The sequence below is a fragment of the Sphaeramia orbicularis genome, chromosome 22 (genome assembly GCF_902148855.1).
Source record: "Sphaeramia orbicularis chromosome 22, fSphaOr1.1, whole genome shotgun sequence".
Taxonomy (NCBI): Eukaryota; Metazoa; Chordata; class Actinopteri; order Kurtiformes; family Apogonidae; genus Sphaeramia; species Sphaeramia orbicularis.
The window spans coordinates 32,411,991-32,431,400 of record NC_043978.1 but is presented as its reverse complement, the minus strand read 5'-3'; the positions used below and the strand labels follow the sequence as shown (position 1 = coordinate 32,431,400).

At 36.5% G+C, this 19,410-nt stretch overlaps 1 protein-coding gene across 6 annotated transcripts in view; it reads right to left on the bottom strand.

Annotated features, from left to right (window-relative positions):
• Positions 1 to 19,410, bottom strand: part of smoc1 (SPARC related modular calcium binding 1) — a 92,697-nt gene that overhangs the window by 62,542 nt on the left and 10,745 nt on the right. For all 6 annotated transcript variants that reach the window (XM_030126702.1, XM_030126700.1, XM_030126703.1 and 3 more), the window contains exon 2: positions 685 to 850. In XM_030126702.1, the coding sequence (XP_029982562.1) occupies positions 685 to 850 (166 nt within the window). The remainder of the gene's footprint in view (positions 1 to 684; positions 851 to 19,410) is intronic.

Here is a 19,410-nt window from a genome sequence, read left to right as displayed (position 1 = left end):
TTAGTCTTTCTGTGCTTATACACCTGAATCACTCCCCTTACAGTGAACAACTTCTAAGATGACTCCATCATAAACACAGTCCGCTTGTTTACATAACAAACCAAAACGTCACATGGGCCTTTTTGGAAATTTTGTCGTGAAGTGCATTGTGGGAAGCGATAGTAGTTTCTCACAGATTCGCCAAGAAAACGAGCCAGATCACTGCAACATAAAATTATACAGTCCACCAGGGTTGTTTTAAAGAATAAGTTTAGTCAGTGGATGGAGGTAAAGGTGACATTTGGGTTCAGCACTCACAAAGAGACGGCCAAATTGCTGCTGCATGGAATTCCCTTTCCCACAATGCACTCCATGACAAAATTTCCGAAAAGGCCCGAGTGATGTTTCGGTTTGTTATGTAAACAAACAGACTGTGTTTATAATGGATTAGTGATAATGAGGTTATCACTCAGCTTTTACAAATTTGACAAAAAATTGGTGATGAAAGCCATACACTGCTTTAATTTAAGAATGTTGCACAAAAAGAAGTATATTGTGAAACATAGGGACCAGTTCTTCCATTCTATGTCTGTTTGTCTTATATACCACAAACAGGTCCATGCATGTAGTGATTTGACAGTACAATATTTTCTTGAAATTAAGCTTTACAGAAAAGAACCTAAAACTTGCACGCTCAGTTCTCACCTCGACATCTGCCGCGATGTGCGAGTGTCAGTGTCTTGTCTTTGCAGCGTGCCCTCTGCAGTTCACAGCTGGTTTCATAGCTCCGCCCGTCCGAACCGCACACCGGCTTCCCCTGTGTCCGTGAGCAGATGACCCCACAGTGACTGTCCCTGTCTCCTATCAGCCACTGCAACCACAAACACAGCAGCAGCGTCAGTTTAAGGACCACAGGACATTAGAAATACCGTTACTGAAGGTCTGGTACAGGTTTATAACAGACTGAGATACCTTAAGATAAGGGAAATCAGAGATGTTTTCTTTCTTTCTTTCTTTCTTTCTTTTGTTTTGCTCTTTCTGGCTTTCCTTTTTTGGTCTTTAACTTTCTGTTTTCCTTTCTCTTTCAATTTTAAGTGTTTTATTCTTTCATTCTGTCTGTTTTTTCTTGCTTTCTTTCACTCTGTCTTCCTTCTCTTCTGTCTGTCTGTCTTTTGGTTTCTCTGAACAAAAGCCGCATTCAGCTGAATCTTAGGTGATGCCAAACTAACATACAAATTGGACTTATGGTTCACTTGCCCATTTTGCTCAAAGCCTTTCTATGTTTCTTAAACACTTGTCGGCCGCTGCCTCTCTTTGTTAAAGCTACTGTTATGTGAGTGTGAGCTGCTCCGTGCTGAAGCTTAAACTAGAGGCTAATTTATCTAATTGATCTTTGGCTGCAGACAGGTTGAACCTTGATTGAGGTTCAAAGGCGCCAAACCACAGTCTGCATCTTTTCTCCCTCTCCCCAGATCTTTACTTGTGATCTATTAGTGATTTCAGTTGTGCTCTACTGTTGGAAGGCAGCCTTCTCTCTGACAGCAGTAATGGCTCTTGGCTTTCCAGCTGCCTCAAATATATCGAAGGTCTGAAGGATTTCAGGGGAGCAGAAACTTTGCCAAAAAGATGGAGTTGTGGGTTAGTGAGGGAAGAGAGTAGGTGTGCACTGAGCAGCACCAGAATCCTCTGCTGTGAAAAGTGTCCCAGCAGAAGACCAGCGCCAAGTCTTGTTGAAAAGATTTCAACTATTTAACAAAACACACCAAGCACTTGATTTGTTTTATCTTGAAAATGATACATATGTGGTGCTTAAACACCTGTTTAGCAAAGAGAAAATGAGAACTAAGCACAAAATACAGTAGGTAAATCCTTTTTAAATGTATTTCTCACCAAAGGTCCCTCAAGTAATTACCAGAGTGCTGGTTGGAGCTCTGAATCTGACACAGGAGATCTCATTAGGGGCAGGTAAATGGTAGGAAAAAGGTGGTGGAAAATGAAACACAGCCAAAAATGAAGGGCACAGTTTCCATCACTCACTTGCCAACTCATATCAGACGATCTGAAGCCATTTTTAAAACGGTAGAAATACATGTGAGGAGTTTGCATGTATACAAGCAATTTTTTTCCACATCCTCTCTCATCTCAAATGTCTGGCTTGAAAAAAACTGTATTTTGAACAACATCAAACATGTTGCTTGGAGACAGATTTTCTCTGAACATATAAAGAGTAATCAGACAGACCTGAACAAAGTGTAGATGGTAACGTAGCCAAAGCCCTGATGTCATGAATGAATTGGTGTACAACTGGATCGCATATACAAATGAATCACCACAAGTTTTCATCTAAAGTGCTCTAAACAGATTAACTACATGGCAGTCTTATTTTTTTTTCTTCATGCGCTGCACTTCCATCTGTTATTTTGCATTGGTATTATTTTAGTTATTATTGTAAAACAGCCAGTTTTTTTTTTTTTTTTCCCAGAAACCCAAAAATCATCCTGTCTGAATCCTCTGCGTTCTCACCCATCCTGTCCTGTTACAGCTGCCAGTAAAATCAGACTTGAAATGTAGGCCAGTGACACTATTTTACTGGAAAATTTGACTAAAAACTAATTACCCGCAGTTCATTACTGAAAAGTTGTACTTTGGGTTAAAGGCGTGTCGATAAATATGTTGGACAGAGAAATGATCAAACTATAAACTGACACAGTTTTAATTTTGGCATGAAAAAAAAATGATGAAAACTCAACCGCAGCAGCAGCATATTCATGCTAGTACAGTTTAATGTCTTTTGTCATATTCTGGCTAATATCTTTGTCCCAGGAGTTGTGGAAATGCCACAGGAGTTTAAACTTGTTATAGGATGAATTATAAATCCAAAATGTGGCAAGGCAAATGAGAAGCAGGTCAGAAAATCATCTATTTACAGTCCACAGTGGGTTTTTAATCCACAGATACCAGACAGTGGCTGCCAGCACTGACAGTTATGGACATTAAATTAATCCCTACAATTTAATCAAAACAGTTCAAGATTTTAAAAGAATCTGCCAACTGTTGAGCTAATATTACTGCAGTCCAATGCAAAAGACATAGTTGGGGCTGATATTAGCGAGGTGAACTGAAACCAATAAAGCCTCAATGGAAAAAATGTGGACTTATTTCACCCCCAGGCAGAATATTATAATAGTGTCTGAAAAATAAAAGTTTTACAACTAAATATGAGATCAAATAGGCAGTGAAGGCTGGGTTTTTTTTTTTACAGTAGGGTGTAATATTACAGTAATTATCACAGTTGTCCCAGCTGTCAGCACAAGCAGATACTCTGTTATCTGTAAAGAGCCATGGGAGAGATTCGATTATTTTTTTTCTGAAATAGAAAACGATACAGTAAATTCAGATAAACCTAGGAGGAAAGGTACAGGGGTGGCAGGGTGGTCTGAGGTTTGTCCTCAAACTGGACGGTCACAGGTTTAATCCCCAAATAAAACACTGTGTTTTCAGCAAAATACTGAACACAGAGGAACACTTTTGGCTGCCTTACCTCCTCCAGTGAAATGTTGATACTTCCTTTGGAATAAAACAAAAACCCCTTGTATAACAAGGTGAAAGGAAATTTAAACAAAAGGGAATAATACAATAGGACACAAATCCAACTTCCCTCGCTGTTACAATATGTCCAGAACAAGCCAGACAGTTTAATGTGATTTCAGCCTTGGCACTGGGTCTCAGAAGAAAAGCGCATGTCAGACAGCTCAGAATAAAACTAAATCATGATGTGCCTCTTTATGAGAAAGTGCAGACAAGGAGGAAAACGCAGCACATCATTTCAGTTTTAACTTGCGTGTCCTCCTTTTGGCTTAGGTGAAGGACTGGAATAATTCAACCTTGTCAGACACAAACCAAGCATTGGTATCTTCTTCTCCAGAGTAAAGAAGTGTACGAACATGATGAAGTATTCGGAGAATATGCGCCAATAAAACAAGTTAAAAAAATACTTGGGTACAAGTAAAGCTTCTGCATGAATAAGTGTAAACGCATTAGCAGCAAAATTCAGTTAAAACAGTTGTTTGGCCACTCTCACTGATATATTATTATATATGATATCATTAGGTTATTCATAGTGAAGCATCATCATTGTTGCAGCTTCTTAATGGATTTGGTGCTACTTCTAACTACTTTATATCCAGTTTTATAAACAGATATAAATGTAAGGGCTCATAATTGGTGGAGAGAAGAAGATAGTTCTGACACACAAATGTGTGTTAAGTTTTTGGTTTTCCTCACTTTGGTTTTGGTGAGACTTTTAATGATTTCACATTTAATGAAAAAAAGTATGTATTTGGTGAAACTTAACCCATAGGCTTATGAAATAGAAACACATTACACACTGCTTTAGTAAGACATAGGAGGCAAAAAAGGATCATATCTTTTTTGATTGTTATAGTACTTGGGATAAAATATCTTGTTTCCAGGTGATTCTAAGGAATCCAGTATGCACGTCATGAAAAATACCACAAACCTCAAAATTATTTTAAAATAATCCAGCAAGTTGAAGCTTCACAGTCTTGTAAAACTGAAAATCTTCATTTATTCCTTGGATTTTCTTGATTTTTGATAGATTGATAGAAAACAAACCACTACATCTAACCTGCAGCCGCCTTGAAAGAGGAACTGGCAGCAAGAATTTATTGTGTCATATTTATTGTATCAAATTTTCATCATAGTTCATCTAAACTTAAATAAATGCAGTGAGGTTAAAAAGTACAATATTTCCCTTAGGATTGTGGAAGTTAAGTATAAAGTTGTAAAATATAAAGCCACTTCTTTACTGAATAGAAGTTTACCACCTTAATAACCTTATATGATTTACCTTAATATAAATATAACTCATGTACATCACAAAAATCCTGTTCAGAATGTCGAATACACTTGACACTTGAATGTATTAAATTAATTAGTTTCCACCCCAGCACGAACATGTCCTCATTTTGTTCTTTTATTCAGTTGCTGTAGAAAAAGAGTTACATTTTTTTTCTTTTACAGAGCAGAAACAGTTATGAAGATGTAACTGGGCTGAGCCAAAGTGTTGTGGATGGAAAGCAGTTTGTCTTGACTTTGTGATGATCTGTTAAATCAGTAAATCAGTATCCAAAGCAAACGATTTTAAACAAGTGATTTAGATTTATCCTGTGACTCCTTCAGGTTGAGAGCCACAGAGTCTGGCCTCTCCCCACAGACTGACCCATCCTCCCCATCCCTGACTCACAACCCTAATGGATGCAGCCCTTCTACCTCCGCTGTCATAATAAAGCAATAAATCACAGATTTTGGGGCAGCATTGTCCGGTTAGTGGAAGTAAACACTCCTGCCACGTCTCCCACGTAGTCCGTTCTCAGTCACAGCGTCCCACCCACGGACTCATCTCCCATAAAGGTGAAACCAGAGACTCCGGCAAATTAAAGTGTGGATCAGGAGAAGGTTCTCAATTTATAGCTGGGAGTTGTTTTACTTGAAATGGAGATAAAAACATTTTAAAATTCCCTATAAAAGTGGTGGAAAAACTGATTCAAACATTGATGGGAACATTACTATTAATTATTGAGCTTTTAAATGCTTCATGTGCCTCTAAAAAGGCTTTAATAGATTTGTAATCAGTGAATCACATTAGTTTCATGCATCATGTTTTGTTTAACTGTTATTGTGTTATTAGTGTCAGAAGTATTACATTTATATCAGATTCTCTCCACAATTTAGAAGTTTATTACTATACACAGACAACAGTATTTAGCCTATAGGACATAAATAACTAGAAATGCAATTAAATTTTGTGCCACTGCAGATGTTCAAGATAATAATTTGACAGCTGAATAATACCTGATTTTTGTTTCATGCTATTTATTCTCACTTTGTAACAAGGAGACAAAAGTCAAGACATTTTTAACATGCGCCATTCACCCAACCTAAACAAAATAAATAACAATGAAAAACAAACAGGCCAAACAAAACATGAGTGAACCACGAGTGTACCATTTAATTTTTTAGAATGTTTTACGTCATATACAGGGTGACCCAAAAAAACGGGAATTTTTGAAGTGCGTATTGGCAGACATGAGCAAGTGGCAGCACTGCGAGACAGTGACCTTGAGCAAGTAAACACACCCCCATTTTAGTAACCATGGATCAGTGGAACAGTATCCCAGCTGAGATGTTGCAGCGGTCAATGAGGAATCTCAACAGCAGATTTCAAGAATGCATTTGTACAGGAGGACGCCATCTACAGGAAGTAATTTTTAAAAAATGAAAATTCCATCGTTGTTTCTTAAATGGCATGTTTTAAGGTTTCAATTACTATGAATAAAATATTTTTCTTCCATCACTCTTGGTTTTATTGGATTGTTAAAAAGTTCCCGTTTTTTTGTGTCACCCTGTATATGCAGTGCTCTGGCAGCAACAGCACCATAAATATTAGTTCCATATCTCTAACAAGTAAACATAAAGCTCTTTTGACTCCCACCTCCATTCAAAATAAAAATGACTCAATTCTTCCAAAAAAAAAAAAAAAAAGTTGACTTATCAAATAATTGATTACTTGTGAAAGTGCCCTCAAAAAAATTCCTCAGTATTAAAAACACTTAACTGTGTATTGCAGTCAACAAGGTGAGCAGATTAGATGACATATCATCATCCATCCCTATTTAATTCTTTCCTTTTCTTCTAATGACACCATTTCTTATTCAATCCCTTTAAAATTGTATAATGTACTTACATTGTAGGAAAACCGTGATGTATAATTTTGAAAGTGCTATATGTAGGTCTACTGTAAAATATCTAAATATGTTCTAAAATTATCATTAGAGTGTTCAGAATAAAGATGCCAAAGTAGTGGATTGTAGAGATATAAACTGAATCTATTCACTGACAGTCCAGCAGATTTATGTGACCACTAGAGGGAGTAGTGAGTCACTCTGCTGGGCCCCTATGGTGGGGAAAACTAGCACCGAAGCATCAGAAAGTGATGAGAACCACTAAGAAACAACTTTTAAAGTCAAAGAAAGTGACAAAGTGATAAAAGCTATGCAATGAACACAGCTCTGAATGAAAAGAATGGAGTTTGATGCTGAAATGGCAGCGTTCCTCTGATCCATGGTTCAGACTAAACTGTGACAGTTCTGACCTTGTTTGGACGATTCCAAACAGATCTTTAGTGCAGCTACTAACGACACAAACCACACAGAAAACAGAGGTGATTAATGGTTTTACTGTGGTGTTTTCTAAAACGGAGCTAAGCTAACAGCTATAATGGAAACTATCAGCTGACACAGCATGTTAAGATTAAAAGACAGTGTAATTCGGACAGATTGCCAAAATAATCAGCTACAAGTTTTTGTTTAAAGGAGAAAACTTGATAATACCATAATACAGATATATGTAAACAATGAGCTGTATACTTTATTCAGTGAGTGATACAGTCTGTGGTTATGTAGCATCAGTAGTTCGTGGTTGTGTTAGTCCTAAGTGTGTTCTGCAACTTCACTCCGTTGTTGATAGTTTGGAATATCAATACTACACTTGGAATAATTTTGTTTTTAGACACATTCCTCTTTTTAGTTCTATTTCTACACACCAGTAATCATGTTTAACCAAGTACAATGACTCCATACTGAGTCCCAGTTACATTTTATCTACCAAGAATAAATCACATTGTCATAATCATTTCATGACATAAAAATATGTTATTCCAACTTCATGGGCAACAGAGTATATATAACCCCTTTCAAACCTCAGTCTTGCGTGTACAACAATGTAATCTGAATTTTATGAGTCATAGTAAAAAACACACACTCCAGAAATCTAATTTACACAATGAAAGAGGGAGGAAAAAATGAAAACGTAGACAGAATTGGAATCTGAAACCTTATCTAATCTAATCTGCTGACTCAGACTCCCTTATCTGCATCACACTCACCTTCAATATAATATAATATTTCCACTTTCTAATATATCAGCATGAATACACATCTCAGGTTTGAGTTTCTGAAGTCTCTGGGACAACAGCTGACATCAGTTTCTTTCTACAACAAAAGTGTACATGGATCACATTTAAAAACCGAAATAAAATAGCTGAGTATTTATACAGTTGTCAACAATAAATGACAGTAACCCTGGATCACTTCTACTTGAAAGGTAACCAGATATATGTGGTTTGTCTCTTAGCACCGGGCAAATTAGTTCAGGCAAATCAGCAAAGTATTTGACAACATTCTTAAAGTTTTCTGTGGTTTCAAGCATCTCAAAGTGTCCTGATGTGGTAAACCCCACCCATGCGGTGGCTGAAGGAGCTTAAAACAAACCTCTGAGTTATTCTCAGTCGCTGCCAGGTCTGTTTGACAGTAATCAGCTGCTGTAATGTTGGTCAGGGTGACAGGAGCTGGCATCATCTCCTGAGGGAAAACAGTTCCTTCTGTAAGGCCAAAAGTGGCTGAGTCTGGACCTGCCTATAATCAAAACCAAACAAATACACCTAAACTCAACATGTAACAGGAGCTGCGCTGCTCAGAATAGCATTAATTACCAAAACTTGTATTGACTCTGCCCTGCTGACGATTATACACAGTACACATTTTTACAACACACCACAACTGTACATCAAAGATCTACAGAAGAGCCCAAGTGCCAACAACATAACAGAATATTGAACGCACACTGGAGGGAACAATAAATGCATTTCCACCCAGCTGTTTTTGATGCACATTTTGACTTAAAAAAAAATAAAAATGGAAATGCCAGGAAAAAATAAATCTTGAAATGTTGCAAAATGTTGTTATGCTTTAAGAGAGGTGGTTAAATGTTGATTGATAAAAGGTGAGTGCAAATAAGTACAATGGAAACAGATTCAGCAGATAAATGATGACTAAATGTGATTAAATGTGGGTCTGCTGTGTGGAGGAGGCTGCATTGTTCCTTGAATTAATACAAGAAACACTTATAAATACCATATTAGATGAAAAACAGCGGCAAAGCACCCATGTGTGAAGAATTGCAGGAAAAAATGTTTACCAAAGGCTTTGACAAAATGTGGAAGACTTTGATCGAAGGCTATAGTGATGAGGACTGTCATCTGTCTATATGTAAAGCCAGCTTTGTATTGACACAACCTTATTTCACAAGAAGTTGATTTGTTTCATATCCCATTAACTAATGATGAATCAAACATGGGTGCTTCTTTGAAAGTGGGCCCTAAAAACAGGACAGAGGGACTAAAAATTCCAACCAGATGTAGACTAATGTTATGAGGCAAGTTTAGAAGCACTTTGAGTCTATTTTAAAAATAAATATTTACTGAGATAAAAGAGAAACAATTTTTCAGATAAAACATGTTTTTATATTATTTTTATACAAAAATCTGCATGTAACACGGTAAAAAGGACACGAAAGTTATGCGCTACTACTTTTTTGAATCTCTCTTCATTGTCTCACTGGTACATTTTGGGAATCAAACTAATTATGCAAGGCAGAGTGTTTCACAAAAATGACCACTGTTGAAAAATCACTCGCAATTTATTTGTGTTTAAATAGACAGGTTCCACATGTAACGTGAGTGGACACAATGGGTTACACACAAAACCTAGAATGAGAGTGTCGATTCATGAAAAACCTACATGTCTGGATAAGAAAAACCACGAGGATCGACAAATTTAACACAGTGTTTTTATTTATAGCAGAATATAAGACCTTTTCAAGCCATGTTTTCCAGATCAAATGCACTGACACCTATAGGTAGCTTTTCATGTCCCAATTTGGGTCCTATTTTTGGCCCAAATATTTTGCTAAAAATTCATTAATTTTGGGATGGCTCAGAGCAAAAGTATAATTTTTGTCGCACTTATCTGAGGTCATCATTAGGTACATCCTGGAGGAAATATGTCTAAATTTCTCTTTTATCATAGGGTCTAAAAAACTGGAAAAGTACCAGGTACCAAAATGAACCCAGTTTCATAGAAGCACCCACATTGAACGACAGGAGTTTAATAGCAATCAATAGTTGTTTCAGTTTGTTTGTCTCAGTGAAACAACTAGAGATGCATCAATTATCAGATCTGATGTTCTAATGTTTGTTAATTTTAAAAAAAGAAGATAATCCAAAATTGTCCGACTTTGGAGTTTTAGACACAATACTGTAATTTTGTGCAATGCCACAACTACAGTACTGCTGCATGATAGTCTGTGAATACTATGAGAGAAAAAAAATGTCTGTTTACTAGCATTTACAGTATATTTATGATTCTGGCAGAGTTCAATGCAGAAACTGACTGAATAAATATTGTTGAAACATTATTAAATTGTACTTCTCTAATTTTGACAGTCAGCCTACAGGCAGTTTTGCACTAAGTTGAAAATTTGACACTAAAATTGAGTTCTACTGCAATTGTCTCACTGTCTAAAGACCTTAATGGAAGAGTTGTAGACTTGAGTGTGACACTAAATGTTTGTTCAGTATTTGTCTCTATCATCAAGCGTGTACCTTGGTTTCACACTAGGCCCCAGCATCCCTGTGACCCTCTGAAGGGTTACAAGGTTCAGAGAATGAATGAATGAATGAAAGTGGTTATGTATGTTTCCAAATATAAATGAACATGTCTTATCCATAACTATTACAGTAACTAGTGTAAGTATAAGTGACAGATGACAAATCATGCACACTTAAGTTAATAAAATGGCTTAAAAGAATGATAGCTGAAATGTTAAACCCATAAAGACCCAGAGCTACTTTTGTGGCAATTACAAAAATGAATTTTTCTGTCTATTTAACCTTTCTTGAGTGTTTTATCACCATCTATTATAATATTACGTCGGTATTTTTTAAATTAAAAATCATGTGTTTACCTATATTTAAGTCACTGATTATGTAGTTGTTCAAAAAAGCTCAAAATAAAGTAGAGGGTTATTTTATCAGAAATAAAGAAACTGAAGGAAAAATGACTATCAGCAAATCTATCATAAAACAAGTGTGTCCATCTACTGTCATTGATCCAACTCCATGGGTTTTACTGGTGAATCAATGTTGTAGAAGTTGACAGTGTTTCCACGGCAACTACGGAGCCTCTGAACGTCCAAATGGGTCATATCGGATGACAATGAAAAGATGAAAAACTGCATTTTACATCAGTTATTTATATATATTGATAGGATTAGTGGATCAACACGTATTAAACAGTTTAGATCAGTAGATGGTTTAGGTTGTTAGTGGCTGTTTGGGTCTTTATGGGTTAAAAATGTTTAAAAGAGTTTGTGCAGGCTATCTCCTTTCTTTTACTTAGGGATGTAACAATATGAAAATTTCATATCACGGTTATTGTGACCAAAATTATCACGGTTATCATTATTATCACGGTATTGTTGAAATTGTGCTCAAAATGTTCAAAAAGTACTAATACACACACCAAAATAATTTAACCAAGTTGTATTTAAAACAAAAAATAAATAAAATAAAGTAAAATAAAATAATAGGCAGAATGTACCTTCTGTTGGCAGAAACATTCAAATACTAACCCTTAGGGGTCTGAGCCTATTTTGTCCATTTTTCAGTCCTTTTGATTTTGCCTTCATATGCTCTATAAAGAAATGTTTACTATACCCATGTTTGGGATATTTTTTTTCAGCACAACTTCATTTATATCATCTGTCTATTATTTTTTTCACTTTAAACTACTATATCAACATAAAAGGACAGAAAACACAAAAAAATATATAAAATCCGATTTGAAAAATGTATGTAATTTATTGCATAAATAACACAAAGATGCTTAACGAACCTTTTCAAAGACTTTAAAAGTGAATATTGGTTCCAAATATTAGGTATATAAAATTGAAATTGTAATCAATTAAAACAATACTCAAATATATGACATAAAAGCAGATCTTTAGATAGGCGTTTTTTCCCCTAAAAGTGTGGTAATCAAACATGGTTATCACGATAATTAGAATTTAAACGGGAATACTAACCGTCTGCAATTTTACCGCGGTTTATCGTTATACCGGTAATCATTACATCCCTACTTTTACCTGAAGTTGAATCAATACCTTAAGTAATTTTCTTCATGTTGAAACTTCAGCTAAACCTGTTCATGATTCAGGTTCATTTAAGTCTGTTAAGGTCCTGTTCAGTTCTGTGGCATTTCATCTTGATTGTCTGACAGTTAATGACACAATCACAACTTTTTTTTTTTACATCATGGTCAGGTAAAATCACTCAAAATAAAGTAATTAACAGTAAGTAGACTATTGCTTACTTTTGTCCCTGGAGAAACCCACAGGTAGCCACTGGAGAAGGACTAAAGGAGCCACATGTGGCCCTGGAGCCACAGATTTCCCCCCCTGATAGTGTCAAACTCTACAACCAAATCCATTCATAAATTATCATTTTCTTTTGCAGATTTTCCTAAAGTGTGCAGTATATTAGAGTGGAAACCTGGCTAGTTTCACTTAAACAACTCTTCACAAGCCCAAGAAAGAAGATATTGTCCTAGCTTTAAAAAGAAACAGCTTAGATTGAAATCCCCTAATGTTGTGAGGGCAGAGTAATCCTGTCTGAATGATGGCCCACCACAGAGGTGAAGTCCAGGATGAGCTGGAGGTAAAACACCAGGACAACTGCACGGTTCTTTTGTACTGATATCTTGATCAGGAAACAAGGAGCACTGAGATTCTCACATTTAACAAGCCAAATTCCCCCAAACACACACTCATATACACACACATCTCAGCCAGAAGCATACGACTGTGCTCTCTCTGCACCACTCATAAAATAAGTGAAATGCAACCCCTATTGTGCAACCATTACAGCATTAACAAAATGGTCTTTATTTACCGTCACTGGCAGAGAATCAGTTCCAGCCCGACCGCAGCAGTGGAACAAGAGGAAAGATTATGACTCGAAAATAATTGTTTTTATATAAAAAGGCTGACAGAGAGGACAGGCTACGTGAAAGTGAACAAAGGTAGTAAACAAACAAATCCATGTAAGTAAATATTACCAGATTACATCTCCTACAGTATGTGTAATAACCTGCAGCTTTCCAACTGGATTTATGTGCATCAGGAAACGCTCATTTCTTTGGACAGAATATAAACAGTTGATCCTCTTTTCACCTTTACTATAGTTACCAGCCACCATTTGGTAGGGAACAGGCGTGCTAAGTTCTACTTATGATTTATTTCCCAGACAGAACACAGCTGTGGTCACTGTGGACAAATACAAGACTGACAGACTGGGACTTAGTTTAATCTTTCATTTAAATAACAGGCTGCCACTGTTAAAACTCAAAACTCCACCGATTCTTTCACAGCAGAGTCTGGTCTGTACTCCTGAATCTCACCGTCACTGGAAGAACTTCTCATCTCTATGTAACTGGAAGAATAAGTCCTAACAGTGCATTTGTAGTGTTGTCTTTCAGCAGGAATACACAAAAATGACAGCAAATACTCTCATTAAACTCATGCCATGTATATACTGTACGTAGCTAAAACTCTGGTTTCTGTCACTGAAAACAATTATTTCTAAAAACTCCAGTCAAAGTGGAGATTTTGGAAAACGGGGGGACACTGGGAAATGGAGTTTTAGGGTCCCAAATGTCACAGTATGTGAAAAAAAAAATGCATCAACGTCACATGTGGGACCGTCCTAACCCTAACTCATGATAACAGTCAATCTGATAGTGAAAACGATCTGGTGTGTATGATGTTATAATTGAAAATGGAGTCTGGGACATCTGTTTCTATAAATATCTGCCTACATGTTTACATGGCCTTGGGGGACAGCAGTTTCAGGAAAAGGGGCAGAGGATAATCCTATTTTTTGCAGCTTCTAATATTGCAAGAAAAGCAGTTTCATTGATCTTGATCATGCATGGAGACCTTCATGGATGTACGGTCTTCACTGGGGTTCTTTGGTTTTTAAAGTGATTATATGCAAAGTGATTTGACATCTTAAATAATTATGAGAATTTTCAGTGGCCCATTGTATTTTGTTGCCTATTCTAAGTGTAATGATACACACTGTTAACACACACACTGAAATAATGCTGTGGATTGTTCCGTCCACCAAGTAACTGATATGATCACTCACGTCTGTGTCTGTCTGCAGGATCATTCAGGATTACTCAGAACTGAATGTCTTTAAAAACTGTTAATGAACACCATCCCTCATGTTGTTGTAAAGTGGGAGGTTTTCAGGACATTGTAAATAGTTGTGATTAGGGATGGGTGATCAAACAATATCAAAACAAAATCAAGGTTAAAGTAGTTGATGTATTTGTATGTTTTGTACTGTATTCTACTGTATGTTTCATCTCTACACCCCACAGAGTGTCCAGTGCACATAGAGTAAATCATGGAAGACTGTCTGCTACACTGGCAGGTTAATATTTATATTGTAATAATTATATACTGAATAAAGTCTCTGCTGTATTTTGTTAACATTTACAGGTATGATGTTAACTTTATGTCATAAACTGTACATAAACATGGATACCATAATGCTGCCTCTTCCCTCTGTGTTAAAATAAAGTCCAGTCACAGCCATCTGATAGGCCACACTCATCAGACAGATAGATTTACATCAGTCAACTTATTAAATTATTGGATATGTTACTAACATTTACTAACATCATAAACTAACATTTATGACCGAAAGGTTTCAGCTTCACTTCCTGAAGGCGACCACTGTATCTGTGTTCATATAAGGGCTATATCTGTGTATCTGGCTACAACAGGAACAAGGACTGCAGGTGTATGATGCATTCAGGTACATCTGAAATCTAGATGGTTTTGTATGGGAAAACATGATGCTCCTCTTGGTCTATTCAAGTTTATCTCTTAACTCAGAACTCTATACTACAAAGGTTGTTTAAAACAGTGATGTTATTATTGTTATTATTGTTATTAGTAGTAGTAGTAGTAGTAGTAATACTGAGGCCTACATCTGTCGCACAGACTATTGCCTGTATTTTTAATATAGGCTTCTGGTAATATTCTAAATGTTAAGTAATAATCCCTCTTTCTTCTGGCTTTATTACCATACTGTTCCATCTGAGAGTGTTATCAAATCATGTATCATGATAAATATCAGTCAACATGGAAAAAATACAGTGATCTTATTGTTTGCCCATATCACACAATCCTTCAAGTTTCAAATTGTCTCGTCATGAATGAAAATTGGGTGTACTGGGTGAATTACAGCACTGTGGGGCTTTGGTGGACATCTGTACTCTCGGAGCAATGTGATATCATATCATCAAATTTAGACATATTTCCCCCCAGGATGTACCTAATGATAATTGCAAAAAAAATTATACTCTTGCTCTGAGCCATCCCAAAATTAATGAATTTTTAATAAAATATTGGGGCCAAAAATGGGACTGAACTTGGGGACATGATAAGCTACCTAAGTGTCCATGCATTTGATCTGCAAAACATGGCTTGAAATGGTCTTATATTCGGCTATAAATAAGGACACTGTCTTAAATTTGTCCATCCTAGTGTTTTTTCTAATCCAGACATGCAGGTTTTTCATGAATCGGCAGTCTCATTCCAGGTTTTGCACATAACCCATCATGTCCAATTGCATTACATGCAGAACCTGCCCATTTAAACACACATAAATCGCGAGAGATTTTGCAGCAGCAGCCATTTTTGTGAAACACTCTCCCTTGCATACCGTACTTTCTGGACTATAAGCTGCTACTTTTTTTTTCACACTTTGAACCCTGCAGCTTATACAACGATGCAGCTCGAGTATAGATTTTTACAGGCTAACGGCCTCCAGGGGGCGCTCTAACAGGAAGCGCAAAAGCGAATCAGACACGTGGAAGAGGTAATGTGAAGAGAAGTTTTACGCTTAACTTTTAACAATCATTTTGAACAAACCCTCATCATGGAAAATACTCGAAGAAATGCATATGATGCAGCTTTTTATTTAAAAGCAATCGATGTGTCTGTCCAAGAAGGAAATAGAGCTGCTGCATGGAAGTGCCACTGAGAGCGACAACGAAAGACAGACTGAGAAGGTGTGTGACGGAGCCTTTCTGAGGCTGTTCAATTCCGACACTGAAGAAGACGACTGCAGTGGTTTCAATGCGCAGAAGGAAGATGAAGATAGTGATCAATGACTTTTCTGAGTTTTTTAACCACCCATGTTACTGCCGTTTTACTGCCATGTTACAGGCACTGTTTGGAAAAAAGCAGTGAAGGTATGGAAATAAATATTTAAATAATATTTCTGTTTACCATCTTTCTGTGTAAATATCTCATGTTACAACGTGGACACCTGTGGCTTATAGTCAGGTGCGGCTTATTGCCCGGAAAGTACGGTAATTAGTTCGATTCCCAAAATGTACCTGTGAGAGAATAAAAAGATATTCGAAAAAATAGTAAAGCATAATTTTCCTGTCCTTTTTACCGTGCTACATGCAAATTTTTGTAAAAAAAATAATATAAAAATGTGTTTTATCTGAAAAATAGTCTCTCTTTTATCTCAGTAAATATTTATTTTTAAAATAGACCCAAAGTGCTTCCAAACTTGCTTCATAACATTAGTCTACATCTTGTTCTGTTGTTAGATATCAGTTTCATAGAAGCACCCATTTTCAGTGGACTGAATCTCCATTTAATAAACACAGAGGCTCTGCTTGTACTTTTCTCCAACAGGTACTGATGTCAGCTCTTTCCCTGATTTGATATCACAAGGGATGGTTAAATTAAATCCTGCAGATGAAGGGGGAAAAGAAATGTCAGCTCTGTTTAACTAAGAAGAACATGCATCTTGACATGCATGACATCACTGCTCTGACGGAAAAGCCTTTGGAGATTCACTACAGGCCAGACTACATCAATATGTGTGTGAAACCGATAGACTGGAACTCTGTGTGCCAGCTCCATGCTAACGTGTGATGGGCTCATTATCCCCTTGGGCACAAAAACAACAAACAATGCAACCAGCACCAACACATACATACGTAGAGGCCTGTATGGTCATCTAAGACATCCCTGTGTCATTAATCACCAAGTGTTTTTGGCATTTCCCCCACTAGCCTGCAAGTGGATTAGTCAAAAAGAGTTCAAGGGGGATAAAAGTGAGCCAACCGCAGAGGTAACAAGCCAATGAAAGTTGTCCACCAAAGTCAGGGCTAAATGTGTGCTTTTGTGTGCTGTTATGTGCATTTAACAGGGCGAGGTAATCACTTTTGTCCGATAATTAGCATTAGTTTTCAGGAAATCTATAAAGCGAATGCCATCCCCCATACTGTTTCAATTAGCACACTTTATTTAACCGGGTTACAAAAAAAGTGAAGAAAATAAAAAGGAAAGTATGAAAACATGTACCCCTTCTTCTCCTCCCCCTTAATCCCTTTAAATGTCTAATTGGGTTTTGTCTTAAAAAGAAACCTGTAATTTAACATTTCAAAGTAACCCTTAAAGCGGGGATGCAGCATGTTGTGAACTGGCATCGCACAAGGAGCCGGACAACTTTCACACAAAAGGTGTAAAATGTGTGTGGCACTTAGTGAGGGGGCGGAGTCTGAGCTTAAACAGTACACTCTACTCCCTCTAACCCACTATTCTCAAATGTGACTTCTTTGTCTAATTACTGGTATATTTCAGCGCTTCCGTTTTAAGAGGGTTTTACTGATTTTCGTGTTTTTACAAGCTGAGTTGGGTAGTGACTCAAACCAAGAACAAGTAATAACAACCAAAACCAGAGCTTATCGAGGTCACAGTTGCATTTGAACAGTCCATCCAATCATATTCTCTTTTTCCTTTATCCTAATAGCACATATCATGAGGTCAAGGATAATTAATTACAACTCAAAAAATGATATGATGCCTGGAATCACCATCTACATCTACGTTGGTCAAACATGAGCTTGCTGTATGGAACTGATGTTCTGAATGTACTACAGATGCTGTGTTTTAAGTACTCCACTGCACACATTCTTATGATATTTAATAAATGTTATAAATGTGAACAATAGCACATCATTACAAAGGTTGTTATTGAAATAAAAATGTTTATACACTACTAGTTTGGCAGGAAAGAAAAGTTTATGCAAGATAAAGATAAAGCTACAAATCTACAACTGTACATTTAATCATTCTTAAGTTTATATGGTAAAAAAAAAATTATATGAACATTGTTCGAACACCTTAATATACTTATTCTGGCTGCATTTGACGTCCCACTAAAGATTTTACAGTTTAGGTTTGGATTTTTTTTTTTTTTTATGTATATAATGAATGTGTCTGAGACTGAGTGACCGATAAAAGATACAAAACAACAATAAACTAAATGAGGAAATGACTGAGGCAAACTAAAACCAAGTTCTGCAACATTATCATAGTTAACCTATTTGGTTTTCTGACTTGGCTGTTGCAGTGAACTATAGAGAAATATGTATTTTTCTTTGGTAAAGGATGATCCAGTGTATTCTCATGTAGGAACCTTCCTAAACATAAACCAAGACTATGAGGGACTGAGACTAGGATGGACAACGTGATTACTAGCTTTTTTTAATGCAGATATATTTAAATACTGTTTAAAAAAATACCAAAACCCTAAAACTGAAAAAAGTCCTGACTTTCCTTTTGCATATTTCATACATCATACACGTCTGTTCAGTGTCACTGACTCCAACACGTCACCAGACACACACTTCACCTTAAAATCGCAGCCTTTTGCAATTATGTAATTGCACATGCTGACATTAATTGTGTAGCTCCAGTTGAGACCAAATTAAGACCAAGACCAGGTCAGATACACATGAAGGACATCAAATATTCCACAGGAATGAGACTGACACTGTGAGGAGTAGCCATGTTTTTTTTTCTTTGTAAGTATTTTACAACGTGTGGGAATAATTGTACGATTGAACCAAGAGAGAGAGGCGACACTCAAAACATATAGCTATGAGGTTAGGGGTGACTTTTGGATCATGTGTGTTTCTTATTCTAAAGGCCATTACACTATTTCTAACTTTCTTATTTTAACTCTAAATACAATCTGTTCCTAATCAACTTGTTTTTCTGTCTTAATCTTTTATACTGTTTTGGAAATCAACCTACTCATTGGAAGACACGTTGGGTTAAATGGCATCTGAGGGGAGAATTACCCCCATACTTGATCATACTGGATCATTTATTGACATTAACATCATGGATTTAGTATAAAAAACAAATACTACTGCATTGCCATGGTCACATTTAAGAGGCAAACAGAAGTGTGATTTCTTTTTTCAATCTAAAGTCAGTGTCCAATGCTAACGAAAGGGATCTTCATCTTATTCAAGTGTATGTGTATAAAATACGTAAAGGCAACAATATAGTATGCAACGAAGATGGAATTCAGAATTTATCAAATGGGTGTAATGGCATAATGGT